Here is a 14,702-nt window from a genome sequence, read left to right as displayed (position 1 = left end):
AGGACCCTGCCTAAAGGAAACTCTTCATAGATTATCATTTCAGGTAGATGTTGTGCCAAGAGGTGGGACATAGCACAGCAAGTAGAGGAGGAAGGTTGAATGTTAGGAAAGTCGGCCAGAAGAGGAAATTGTTCAGGTATGAGGACAGGACTTACTGTGTCCCAGCAGCAGAAATTTGGAGAAAGGCTTTGGAGATTGGAATGTCAGCTCTCCAAATATCAACAATACCATCTGTTGATAGGACAAAAGTGACTTTATCGTTCACCACTCTAAGGGAGAACACCACCTCCACAGGGCATTCCCAGTGTCTCGGAGAGGGGAGGGCCAGGTCAGACCCTATTGAGAACTAGAAGTTTGATTTACAATAAAAGGACTTAATTAGGACCTGTAAAGATCAAGATACAACAGTTCAGGAGTGGTGGAAACAAGGCAAGGATTTTGAGGCAAAGCATTCAAAGAATTTTAAGGTGCAAACTATCTTTTGATGGTTTTCATTAAAGAGTTGATGGATATTTCAGGAAGTTTCTGTAATGAACTATCAGATCATTTCTGGGGTGGGAGTTTCGTGGAATATTAAAGTAGTGCTAATAAGAGTAGTGGAATAGTACATCTATGTTAATGGAGACAGCAGGTTGTGTGTGTGTGTGTGTGTGTGTGTGTGTGTGTGTGAGAATTTTGGTTCTGATGATTCTTGAAGCATGGCTTTTAAGCCTAGGTGAGAAATTTGGCCAAGTAAAAAAAAAGCCTGAGTTAGCCCAGGACTGATCCCTGACAGGGGGGCGACTTAAAAGGGGCTCCAGAATTCCTCCAGCCTAAGGAGAAATGCCAAACCAAGGCCACCTTGAAGTTGGCATCAAATTCTTTAGTCTACTTCCAAGCAATATGGATTGAGTTACTGAAGGTACTGGGGAATCTATGAGCCCAGGAGGCTCTGCCAACCAAGGCAAGCAGCCCTGGTTACTTTAGGACAAGAAATCTGTGTTTAGGAGGTACTTGATGCTGATTCTTTGGTTATTAATGGATGAGTGACTGAGCTGGTCTTCAATAATATCTGGCCTTTCAGGATTGGACCTTTCAGGCACCTCTCAAAACCTGCACCAAAGTTTGCGTCTCAGGACAGTCTGAAGCACTGAAGGCAAATAAAGCTCTTGTGCCGTTGCTGCCCACTTCAGTTCTCTTTTGGGCCAGATCTAATCTTGTTGAGCTGGATGTCTTTGGGTTTTGATCTTTGCATCTTGGTTTCAGCTTCACTGAAATAAAATAATAAAATAAAATCTGCAGCCACTGAATTTATTACCATTAACTCCTACGATTTGATTTTATAATGCATATGCCATTGTTTGTGCTGTGAGAAATAGGCAGTAGAATTTTTTCCCTCCCTGGGAAGTTTGCTTATCTGTGAAGTTCAACTTGACCTACATTTAGTCAATTTCACAACCTCAGAGTTGACATTTTCAGGGGGTGGATCTCTGAAATTTCATTTGGGGCCCCGTTTTGCACCTGTGTCACAAGATGGTGATGCCCCTGGTTGTGGAAGCCAAATGCCTGAAAGAAATGAAACTTGTGCATTTTTTTGTTTGTTTTTAAACACCACAAATGGTTAATGTTGACTTGCTTCAGGAGAAGTGTTCAGAGCTCTGATTTGAAACTTAAGTAATTAAAGTAAGTGATTCAACGTTTTCAAAGGCTGGTAGTGGTAGGCAAGTCTGCTGGTCGATGGTTGTGCTTTGCTGTTCTGTTGATAAGCCTGCAGGAACCTTGAAAGGAAAAGTGAGCCGCTTGAAGCATTTGCTGTTGGTATTCTTATTGCATACAGCTCTTCAGTGCCACATTCATCTTCTCATATGTTGCCCTTAATTAAAATAAGATATGGAAATAGCTAAAACTTGTTCTTCCAAAGTCTGATGAAGACTCTTCTTCATGAGTGCCTCCCAGTCTTAGAAATGTTAGCGCACTAATAACTGTGATATACAGCTCTGAGGCTGGAAATCCTGCATTTCTTTTAGGGCTCATTCAATTTCTTTTGGAGCTTGATGAAGCTAATATAAAGTGAAGATTGGCATCGATTGTGTCATTAAAGACGACAGTTCTGTTTCACATCACATGGAAAAAGGGGAGAAAATGAATCTTTAGGAGGTGTTTAGTGTGTGTCAAGCACTGTGCCAGACTCATTTTGTTTTTAGTGCTCAGTTTACCAAGAAAGATGTTGAAATCCATCAAGTGCCTGGTTATCGACGTGTCTCTAGCTCAGGTTCCTCAAGGAGGTGCTATTGGCATTTTGAGCAGGAAAGTTCTTGTTTTATGGAACTGTGCCCTGACTTAGGGGACATTTAGCACCCCAGGCCCCCTCCCTCTCAGTGCCAGTAGTTCTTCAGTCATTTTAAATGTCAAACCCACCCCTCTGCCAGTTCAGATGCCCCCTCTCGCAGGCCATCCTGCCTCTGGGACTGGCGGTTTCAAATACTGTTGAATACTTTTCAGAGAGCAGATATGTGGATTCTATCTCTGGGCACGTGCCTCTGTTTTAATAGAGTAGAAGATTCTGTAAGTCAATTTTGTGTTTTATTACCTGAGATTTACATAATATTTTACGCTTGTGAAATAACAATTATTTTTCCTATACTATGTAATTAGAATACAGTTCTTTTCATTGATTAAAAACGAGTGTATTCCATATAGTTAATGGCTTGATTCTACTTACCTTTTCTCTTAAGTGTTATAGTGTCATCCATAATAGCCAAGAACATAATGAATTATATTCTCATCATTATATTTTCTTCTTCCCTTTTAACACATAGTTTTAAGACAAGATTTTATAATAGGAATTTACAGACATGCTGACTACAACAAATAGCTCGAAATCCACTTCTCCCTGTTAGCTCTTCTACATCTAGTTGACTGTCAAAGAATACATAAACATTTTATCTTGTTCGAAGTGAAATTTAACCAGTTGGCAGTATTTCTTGACAAACCTAAACTGATAATGGAGGTGTTATCCTTTACTAAATCTTCAGCCATATTACGCTAATTGAGTGTAATGATTTCTGTAGACTGTGTCATAAATGGGATTCTCTTGCACCTCAGTGAGAGATGAGTGAGACTGGGGATTCATTCATTCATTCAACAGATATTTACTGTGTTTGGGATACATCAGTGAATAGTGTGGAATTAATGATTCCTACTTTCACACTAGCTCAAGTGAACATAATAAATAAGTAAATTACAAGTTAGGTTGGAAAGTGGTAAGTGCTATGGAGAAAATTAAGTTGGTAAGGAGCATAGGAGTGCCAAGGGTTGCACTGGAGATGCAGTTTTCAATTATGTGGTTCAAGAAGCTTTCCTGAGAAGGTGACTTTTAAGGAAAGACCTGAAGGAGAAATGAATACTTATTGAGGTACTGTTGTAGGAGTTAGAATGGCTAGATATAACCTCTGTAATCTGCAAAAAGTAATTTGCGTGGCCAAAGGATGGGTGTGCCCATGAAGGTGAGAATGCTCTCAACTGTGTCAGTGCAATCTGTTTAGCATTGATTTTTTAAAAAAATCTTTTTGGAGTAATAAGACCTATTTTGGTAAATAGGATTGCAATGGATGAGCTTTTTTTTTAAGCAGGCAACTACACAGAATGATAGAAAATAGCAGGTATTTGTTTTCAAAAGGAAATAGGAAAATGAGGCTGAGCATGGAATGAGTTCTGTGTCCAAGTCCAGTGGTCCTTATAGAATTAATGCTTCTCCCCAGCTGGTGACATCATGATGGTAACAAGGATCCTCTGGGGATGACAGTGACAACGCAGGAGATACTGCTTCAAATTAAGGATGGCTTTTGGGGGGGGCAGCTTAAAGAACAGTGGACGGGAGTCTCGAGACCAGGAGTGGGTTCCCGCCTCTGACGCTGACCGGCCCTGGGACTTGGGGCGGGTTGCTTCAGCTCCTCCGCTTTTCAGAACGACTGTTTCTTTGCTAGACTTGCACTTTATGTGCATCATCTTGTATAGTGAGATAAGTTGTAAAACGAGAGGGAGATGAATGTCACAAGATAACCAGTTAAGTCCTTTTCTAGTTCTTGAGATCCTTTCTCCTTGATTTGTCAGTCCAAAGATAAAATGAGGGGGCCGGCCCGGTGGTATAGAGGTTAAGTTTGCACGCTCCGCGGTGGTGGCCTGGGGTTCGCAGGTTCGGATCCCGGGCGCGGACTGACGCACTGCTTGTCAAGCCGTGCTGTGGCAGCGTCCCATATAAAGTAGAGGAGGGTGGGCACGGATGTTAGCCCAGGGCTGGACTTCCTCAGCAGAAAGAAGAGGATTGGCAACGGATGTTAGCTCAGGGCTAATCTTCCTCACACACACACACACACACAAAAGATACAGTTAGACTGCTGCTTATCTGTGGCTTATGAATTGAAGCCAGGCCATGAAATATGGTTATTTTGGGTTGTCGTAGCTTCAGCCGTAGAGTAGGGCTGGCTCTAGAATTCCTGGGTTTTTTTTTTTTTTGTTTTTGTTTTTTAAGATTTTATTTATTTATTTTTTCCCCCCAAAGCCCCAGTAGATAGTTGTATGTCATAGCTGCACATCCTTCTAGTTGCTGTATGTGGGACTCGGCCTCAGGATGGATGGAGAAGTGGTGCCTCGGTGCGCGCCCGGGATCCGAACCCGGGCTGCCAGCATCGGAGCGCGCACGCTTAACCACCAAGCCACGGGGCCGACCCTAGAATTCCTGGGTTTTCTCTTCCTCCTGGCATCTTACGTGGTGTTGAGAAAGTCACATCCTGTGTAGCATTTTTGAGGGTGGAATGGTTCAGTGCTGGCTTCACTATGATCTCACTGATATAAATGCCAGCCCTGGATTTCACTTCCGTTTCTTGAACTTCAGAAAGACTGCTAAGAAGTTAGGAATTGGAGCTGGAGGAAAACAAGGAATTAACCTGGCTCTGAGGCAAAGCCACAGTTCGTCCACTGTCTCCGATAAGCTTCCATAGTAAAAGAACCTTAAAGATGGTCACAAGGACTTCTACCTTGAATGTATTTATTATCGATTTACCTTCAGAGGATCTGTAAAATGATATACCCAGATGGTCCTAATGGTCCCTTTCATCTCCAGAGTTCTAAAATTCTCTTGTGTTGGGCTGCCCGGTGGCATAAGTGGTTAAGTGCACGCGCTCCGCTGCGGTGGCCTGGGGTTCGCTGGTTCGGATCTCGGGCGCGCACTGACGCACCGCTTGGCAAGCCATGCTGTGGCGGCGTCGCAGATAAAGTAGAGGAAGATGGGCACGGATGTTAGCCCAGGGCCAGTCTTCCTCAGCAAAAAGAGGAGGATTGGCATTGGTTGTTAGCTCAGGGCTGGTCTTCCTCACAAAAAAATAAATAAATAAAATAAAATTCTGTTGTGCTTGGAGCGGCAGATGTGTACCTTTGGATAGATTTACCAGGACGGATTTCACCCAGGCCTGCTTGGTCAAAGGACTAATGTGCACCGAACACCCTCTGAGCTGACTCCACGTCACTGTAGTCTGGGTGGTGATGGTTTCTCTCACCACTTTCCTCTAACTTTGATTCAGTCCCATGGTTTAAGTGCTGGCTCCCCAGCCTGTTGAAGAGAGGACTTCTGACTCTCGCCTCCTTGCTGTCTTCCCCTTCTGTAGATGATGAACCAGGTGGAAGGACAGCAGAAAGACCTTGTGCACGCCATCGAGTCTCTGCCAGGTTCTGGCCCCCTCACCGCCTTGGACCAGGATCTGCTGCTCCTGAAAGCTACCTCTGCTGCTACCCTCAGCTGCCTCGGCGAGTGCCTCCACTTGTTACAGCAGACCGTGCACCGCGTGAGCCAGCCCAGCCACAAGCCAGGGGCCTCAGGTGAGACCTCCCCGTGGGCTCCTCTCTGTTTGCAAATGAGTGCTGTCCAGAGTGTGTGTGTGTCTCTCCATTGCCCTCCATCTTTAAATCCATCCATTTATCCCCCGTCCATCCATTTGTCCTTTTATCCAAGTTTTTGCTCCGTTTATACCTCCGTCCTTCCCTTCCCAGTCTGGGATAAAAAAAAAAAAATTTTTCTTTTACCAATTAGAATTATGACATCCCATGAAACATTTAACACTCATGTTTACGTGACTACTATGGAATTCCTTTTAGACTTGCTGGCATCGTGTTCTATCTCATTCCCTTTGTGACTTTGCACTCAGTGTTGTATTTTTAAGATCCATTGCTACGCAGCTTCTGATCCATTACTTCTAACTGTGCCTATAGTGTGCGTCCGTCATGTCTTACCCAACACTGGTGATGGACACGCACGTGGCCTCCTGCTCCCTGCCCTGCTTGCCTTGCTGCAGTCAGCATCCTCCCACATTTCCCCTCAAGGACCTATGGGAGAATTTCTCTGAAGTACATACCAGAAGCATTTCTAGTTCTTTATCAAGAAGCTAGAGATAATAATACACCCCCTTAAGATCCTTCAGTCCTTCTGGAGGAGGGTTTAATCAATAAGCAGATATAAAGATATTAGTGAGGATTAAATGCAATGATAAAGGTGAAAGTAGCTTGAGATTGGTCATGTCGTATATAATTATAAAGTATTAGAATTAAGACTAGCAGAAGCCTCAATGAGCTTTGTGGCTCGGAGTTCACCTATTTAATGAGGAAACGAGGCAACTTAGGTGATGAAAAGTCAAGCTAGGTTTGGGTGGTCATCTATATTTCATTCTTTCTTCAGGTCCCCTCGGCCTTCCATTTCATTACGGTTAAAAGGGATGGTGGCTTTCCAGAGTAGACTGTGTAAGGGTAATTTGGGTTTCCTTCTGTAATACCCATCATCATTTACTGAGCTCTGATTCTACCAGTGGTTGGCCTTTGCTATACATTTTCTGAAATCTTCACAAAGTGGGTATTACCATGCCCCTCATTTGGATGAGATGCTGAGGCTCAGAGAGGTTAAATGACTTGCCCAAGGCCACCTAGCTAAGTGGCAGAGCCCAGGCGAGAGGCAGGCTCTTCCCACTGTGGCAGATGCCTTCCTCTGCCTGGGGTTCTTTGTTCAATCCAGAACAGACCACCCAGCAGGCTCTGGCTCCCCCAAACTGGGACCAGTCTTGTTCACATCATGATTGTCTCAGGGCAGGTATTTATTTACTTTGTTTTCTTTACTTTTTTTTTTTTTTTAATTTCAGACTTCCAGAAAAGTTGCAAGAATAGTATGAAAAACTCTCATATATCCATCCCTTGGGGGATTGCAGTGGATGACACATGTGCCCTTGGACATAAATCAGGACAAGAGATTGAGAGACATGTAATTGAAGAGAGGAGAACCAGGGCAAAATTTAATGTGCTTTCCTTAACTTGTCCTTCCAAAAGCTTTTTCATTTTCTTATAAGAGTTGTGGGGATCGTCAGTTAATAAGCCAGTTACGTTGGTCCTCCCATTTTGGGCGTTAGCAAAAAGAGTCACATAGGTGAGACTGTTATAGGGACTTCTTGGCTTTTTCAGCCAGTTGACTTCTTCCTTCTGCTGTGCTTCACATTTTTCCAGAGACATCTTCAGACTCCCAATATTCATCTCTTTTCCACCACTCGGAGACTCCCTTCACTTTATCTCTTAGACCTTCTTTCCTGACACCTACTACTTCTGGTGAAGATGTGTCCTACATAAGCCACCTTCCTTTATTTTGTGATTGAAAACCAAGATAGAAATGTGATGATTCCTTCAGTAAATAGCGTATTGGGAAAAAAGAAAAACTAGCATTGCAGAATATTTCAGATGGTGGACTTTTTTTTTTTTTAACAACTGTCTAAACAGAGTTTTTCAGTGGCACCTTCTCCCTAAAGAAAGCAGTTAGATTCTGACATCTCAGCTTTCTATCTTAAATATGCCTTATGTTTTTCTCAAGTTTGTAAATGTCAATCTTACTCTATTTTGGAAAACCCTTTTAGGTTTAGTGAACCTGGGAGGCATAAATTTCTGTGTTATAGGAGGAGGGAGGGCCCCTCCTGGTGCTATCACCTGTCACAGAGGCCTCACAGCCCCGGCATGGGGACTGAGCCAAGGATGGATGAAGACAGTTCCACAGTCAAACCTTTAAGCTCACAGTTAAATCTTCTGTAGCTTTCTTTCTACTTCTGGTTGGTTTGGGGAACCAAAACAGTGATGGTTGATTTCCTTCTTCTTCTCTTTTTACATCTAGTAAGGCGTGGTGTGGGAGGAGCTACAAGTGTGTGTAAAGGCCTATTTTAAGGACTGGATTTGCCATTTGGTGGACCCCGAGACCCTTTGCCTTCCTGTTCTCTTCTGTTGTGTCATCTTTGATGATCCTTCCATTCATGAGCATTAGGGTGGACCAGAGAGTGAAAGGTGCTTAATGTCCAACCAGTTGATTTCACTGTCAGTCAGCAGCCACCTGGTAATATTTTGATCTGAGTCTTCTTTTCATTTGTATTTCCCTGGTATGTTTTTGACCCTCTTTCTACTTCAGACCTCACTTTCTATTGGTGAGGCCTATTTTCTCAACTATCAGACACCATCAATAGTAAAACCCACCATTATCTTTTGTGCCACTAGGAAAGAAAAAGCTTCCAGTTAAAGTATGACATGCCATTGACTGTAAGATCAACTCCAATTTCAGAGATGTGAAAATAGCTGTGTCTTAGAATTAATGAAATATGGTTTAGACTTGCTTTTTGTTTTATGACACAATCTTGAGAGTCTGTCTTTTGATAGAGTGATGTAGTCCATTTGGTTTTTTTCTTTAAACTGGTGTTTATTTTTCTGTTAGTCTCCTGTGTGCTTTTTGTTATTATGTTTCCATGCTGCTTTTCTGATTTTCTCTCTGTTTTGCTACACAGGTTGTATTCCCTTTACTCTTATCTTCTCTGATGTTTTGGGAAAAAATATATTTATGACTTCTAGTAGTGGTTACATTACATTTTTCCTAAGCATTCTTTAACCTATATTTTTCTAATCATCAGAGTCAAGAATGACACACTACTTTTTGACCCTCGCCTTTAGTGATGAAGACTCAGCATACTTTCATTTCCTTGATTTTTCTGATATACTTCCCAATTTTTGGTAATATAATATGGGGGCTATTGTTATTAATATTTTAATGTTAATTTAATACTTAATGTGTGATGATGATTAAATCTCATTTATCTTGACTACTGAATGTCTTGGTGCCTCTTTAAATTTTACCCCCGAGGCTAATGTCCATTTTACCTCACCTAGTCCCAGGCCTGCTCAGCAATTTAACTGCGTTCATTGCTCACCACCAGTCCTTTTATACGTGATTTCTCCAGTCTTGAATTCTTAATTCTGCTTCTTTTCTTCATCTATTGGTATATGTCCTCACGTAGTTTTTTTCCCTCACAAGGTAGAATATTTTCTGAGTCTCTGCAGTGCTGCTGAGAAGGCATAGAGGGTAGAGTTTAAGAGTTTGGGCTCTGGAGCCAGGCTGCCTGGGTTTTAATCCCGATTCTACCACTTACTGGCTCTTTGTGCCTCTATTTTTTTTATCTGTCAAGTGGGCATAATAGTTGGACCTACCTCATGGGCATCATTAAAGTTAGATGAGTTAACACACATAAATTACACACAATAGTCCTTGGTACCTAACAAGTGCTCAATAAATGTTGACTCTCTTTAGCAGAGGAAAGATAATTTGCCTGAGGATGAGCATTATTCCCCAGTCTTTTACCCCACCCCAAATGTGTAGACTTTTATTTGCATTCTTCTTTTCATCTATTCACCTGCTGGCATTTAGTGTTGTAGCAATATTCAAGTCTAGCTTGATTTTTTTTTTTTCCCTTTCAGGCAAGTCCCATTTTTCTGTCTAAATGACTTGAAAATTTTTCTCTTGATTTTTGTTATTCAAAAATGTTGCCAAACTTTGAGCTAGGCATTCATTATACTATTCTGTCTGTCTACTTTTGTATGTGTTTGAAATTTCAGTAATAAAAAGCCTAAGAAAATATTGCCAAGCTATCTCGATGTGAGTCTTTTCCCATTGTTTTTGCTGGAATCTGGTGGACTGTTTCAGCGGCGCCTACAGCTCTCTCTTCAGCTCAGGCTGTGTTTCTTCACTTCTAGCATTGTTTGCTGTTTCTGTTCCGTTGATCTGGTCTCTATCCTTCTGGATCTCTTAGATCTCTGTTGTGCATCTTCTCTCTCATTGTTGTTGTCTTTGCAACACACTCTGGTAGAACTTCCTTATCTTGACAAACTACTTATTTGACTTGCTACAGTGTTGATTCTACTTTTTCTTGGTTTCAGTGTTAACTTTAATTCTACTAATGCTGATTTAGTTTCCTCATAATACTTCCTTAGTGCATCCATCTCCTTTTTTACCTCAGCCTGTTTTCTTCTTTTGACTTTCTGTTTTGTTTCATAGAGGCGGCTTTATCTTGTGATTTGCTGGGGATACACCTTTCCTGATGTTTTCTCTGATACCTTAGGTTAGAAATTTCTGAGATATTCTTCCTCTGAGCCTTCTGAGGATACTGTTTCTTTTTCCAAACTCTATACAATCCTTTTCATTCACTCTGTGTTAGAATGTTCCTCCTTCATCCTCAAAGGAGACAGGTCTATTCAGACTCCAAAACCAGTGATCATTTATTAGAGCAGCTGGACTGCTCTGAGATGGGCTTTTCTCCTGTCCTTACTCACTGGATCTTTGATACTCTGAATACAGAAGACTACATTCCCCAGCATGCTTTGCTACCTTCACTCTTCCTGTCCTGGTCTTTGTCCATCCCAGGATGCAGTGCATCACTGCCTGGCCACACTCTACTTTCTGCCCTGTTGCCTCCTGGGTTATCATCTCTGAATGATGGTGGTATGGAGGGGAGGGAGGGACAGAGCTGAGGTGTGGGAGTAATGGAGGGAACACTGTCCTGATTGCCTAGGCAAGCAGATCTCATTTTTTCCCCTAGTGCTTTCTAAGCTTTCCTATTTACTCTAGAGGACATTTACTACTTGTATAATAAAATAAAATTTTAAAAAAGTAGTACCCCTGTATTTATGAGACAGCTACCCAGGATTTAAGATCTGAGTCTAGGGCCGGCCCCGTGGCTTAGTGGTTAAGTGCGCGCACTCCGCTGCTGGCGGCCCGGGTTCGGATCCCGGGCGCGCACGGACGCACCGCTTCTCCGGCCATGCTGAGGCCGTGTCCCACATACAGCAACTAGAAGGATGTGCAACTACGACATACAACTATCTACTGGGGCTTTGGGGAAAAAGAAAGAAATAAATAAAATTATAAAAAAAAAAAAAAAAAGATCTGAGTCTAGAATTTAGAATCTGAGCAGGAGTTGTCAGTGGGACAGGTAAGAAGTGTCTGTCTACCTTTCTTATTGAAGATTCTGGTGTCTTGAACCCTGTGTTTATTCTTAGTCCAGCTCCGTCTGCCTTATTATTTGTGTTATACAGATTCCTCCCAAGTCTGGTCTTAGCTCATCCTTCAGCCTTTGATTTTAGTGTTGTGAGTTTTCACCGTTTTTTAATGACATCGAGGACTGATACATGGATGCCTTTTTGCCATTAAATAAAATTGTGGTAAAATACACATATCAAAAATTTTACCATCCTAACATTTTTAAGTATATGGCTCAGTAGTGTTAGATATATTCACATTGTTGTGTAACCAGTCTTTAGAACTCTTTTCGTCTTGCAGAACTGAAACTCTACACCTGTTAAATGATAACTCCCCATTCCTCCCGTCCCCAGCCCCTCGCAGCCACCGTTCTACTCTCTCTCTCTCTCTTTTTGCCATTTCTTATTTTTTAACTTTTAGGAGGTTGTGAAATGCACATTCTTATTGAAATTTACTCTCTGAAAATCTTAATGGTCATTCATTCATTCGGCACATATTTATTGAGTGCACACTCTTTGCCAGACCATGTTCTAGGTTTTAGGGACATAGCCATGAGCAAGGACAATATTGCCCCTGCCTTCAAGGAGCTGACATTCTTAGGAGGAGAGAAAGACAGTAGACAAACAAATGAGCAGGGTGAGTTGAGATAGTGCTAAGTGCTGTGAAGACAGTAAACTGACTGAGGTGATAGGGAGCTAGTTGCCTTTGGGGTGCTGCTTTGACCACAGAGGTCTGAGGGGGCTTTTCTAAGCAAGTGATGTTTGAGCTGGCCCCTGGATTTACGCAGGAGAACTTCCCCCCCGTATAGAAAAACTGGAGGGATGGCACTCTGTGCAGAAGAAACAGCACACACAAAGGCTCTTGACTGTAAAGAACTTGGCTCACTTAAGGAATGGAAAAAATACCAGCATGGCTTGAGCATGGTGAACAGTGGGGAGAGGATGAAGTGAGCCTGGGCAGTCTTGTAAGCCAGGTAGTTCGATTTTGTTCCAATTGCAATGAGAAGCTGCTGGAGGCTTTTAAGCAGCAGAATTATGTGCTCTAACACACTTGACATTGAAAAAAAAAAGTTTCTGCATAAAAATAGGTAGATAATCCTGCACCCGCTAACACACATGCATAAGCACATCAACAACCCTTTCATCTGCCTCTGTTATTTTGTTTCCATCAACCAGGTTCCCTCAGGGTGTTAAAAGTTTGGGAAACTTGCAGATTTTTCTTTGAGTAACTCTAATGAAAAGGCTGATAGATGTGATTACTTTATGGATGGGACATCTGAGACGCTGAGAGGTTGAGTTGTAGTTCACGTGAGGCAGTCTCAGCTTCAGCCCACCTTTTCATTACTTACCCCTGCTCTTAGACTGAGAACAGACTCTCCAGAAGGTAGGTCAGTTGAGTTTGAGACCTATGCTTATTCCAATGGAAGAATTGCTATGGGGTAAAGAAATCTGTCTCTGATTACTCCATCCTGATTGGTAAGCATATACAAATATTCTGTAATATTACATGACTCAAAAAACTGTTTTCAAGAGTTGAGGGAGGATTAGAAAAATGCTTTATAAACACTGATCTGGTAAACCAAAAAGTGTTTTTTGCTTGAATGGAATAACCACATCTGTCTTTTTTGTGTGTGCGTGTGAGGAGATCAGCCCTATGCTAACATCTGCCAATCCTCCTCTTTTTTTTTTTTTTTTTTTTTTTTGCTGAGGAAGACTGGCCCTGGGCTAGCATCCGTGCCCATCTTCCTCCACTTTATATGGGACGCTGCCACAGAATGGCTTGCCAAGCGGTGTGTCGGTGTGCACCCGGGATCCAAACTGGGGAACCCCGGGCTGCTACAGGGGAACACGTGCACTTAACCGCTTGTGCCACTGGGCCAGCCCTAACCACATCTGTCTTTAGTGATGGAGCTTCCTGACTCCTACCACACTGGCCACATCTAATGGCAGAGGTGGCATCGTATGATCACACTGCAGGCGTGTTTTCTAAACTGTGGTCATCATGTCAGTTGGCATTCAAACCACATTTTGAGCAGCCCATTTTTGATAAAATTTGACTTTTGTCTTTGTGTGTGTGTGTGAGGAAGATTAGCCCTGATGTAATATCCGTTGCCAATCCTCCTCTTTTTTGCTGAGGAAGACCGGCCCTGGGCTAACATCCATGCCCCTCTTCCTCCACCCTATACGGGACGCCGCCACAGCATGGTTTGACAAGCGGTGCATAGGTCCACATCCAGGATCCGAACCTGTGAACCCCGGGCCACCGAAGCGGAGCGTGCAAACTTAACCGCTACGCAACTGGGCCGGCCCCTAAAAATATACTTAAAAAGTTAAAAAATAAGGAAAACACCTTTAAGAAAATCTGGCTTTTGTAAAATAGGAATTGTTTTTGTCCAAGGATGGGGAGAAAAACAGCCTATGGTGATTCTGATACTGCCGTTATACAGAAACTAGTTTATAAATAGATGATCTGAATCTACGCTTGGTACCTCTTTCATAACAAGTCCCGCTTAAGTCCATCATGGTCCACTTAAGATTGGGCTCATTTCGAGTCAGTATCCTTGAACAGTGAGGTAACAGACATTTCTTGAGCTATAAATGTTTAATTTGGAAAATACTTGGCATCATTCTAGGTCTTTATTTCAGAAAGCATCCTGGGATGGCATGGGCCCAAGTCACATTCCACAGAGCAGCTGAAAAATGGGACACTTGGCTCTTTGCCGTCAGCCAGTGCCAACATAACCTGGGCAATTTTACCAAACTCCGCTGAAGATGAACAGACCTTACAGCCAGAGCCAGAGGTAAGCTAGCCATCTTCTCTCAGCACTTTCCTGGCTTGTGTTCTCGCTTGTTCAGAAATATAGTAATTATATTTGTAACTTGCTCATCTCTTTGTTTTAAGAGGAGACAAATTATAAAATGGAAGCATTGCCGGGAGAGACAAAATCAGCTCTGTGCACGCCTGGCACTTCTGTTCTTGTGTCTGGCAGCTGCCGTGGGTGAATTGTGATCCTACCAATGAGGAATCTCCTATTTTCATTGAAATGGGAGTCCTTTTAACTTCAAGTGGGAGAAATTCTAACACACCATTAAAATGATGCCTGTTGACACGATGGGAGCAGTTACAATATATTATGTCGCTCCCCCGAATAATGGCTTCTTCATGTGGTTCGTGCTGACATAAGCTCCTGCCTCCCACGCTCGACTCCTGCATGCTATAGAACCAGGCCAGGGCCCGGGGGGCAGTGGCCAAGACTCCTTCTAGGCGTTGCACTGCAGCCCAGGTCCAGGCTGCAGGGGACACCTGCCCTGCCTGGTCAGGGAGGAGTGACCCCTGCAGATCTTAACGACCA

At 42.7% G+C, this 14,702-nt stretch overlaps 1 protein-coding gene across 3 annotated transcripts in view; it reads left to right on the top strand.

The window, feature by feature from the left end:
• Positions 1–14,702, top strand: part of OSBPL10 (oxysterol binding protein like 10) — a 290,512-nt gene that overhangs the window by 202,373 nt on the left and 73,437 nt on the right. For all 3 annotated transcript variants that reach the window (XM_058554363.1, XM_058554346.1, XM_058554355.1), the window contains 2 exons: positions 5,643–5,853; positions 13,996–14,150. In XM_058554363.1, the coding sequence (XP_058410346.1) occupies positions 5,643–5,853; positions 13,996–14,150 (366 nt within the window). The remainder of the gene's footprint in view (positions 1–5,642; positions 5,854–13,995; positions 14,151–14,702) is intronic.

This window comes from Diceros bicornis, chromosome 2, assembly GCF_020826845.1.
Source record: "Diceros bicornis minor isolate mBicDic1 chromosome 2, mDicBic1.mat.cur, whole genome shotgun sequence".
NCBI classification, from domain to species: Eukaryota; Metazoa; Chordata; class Mammalia; order Perissodactyla; family Rhinocerotidae; genus Diceros; species Diceros bicornis.
This window is presented reverse-complemented; position numbering and strand designations above follow the sequence as displayed.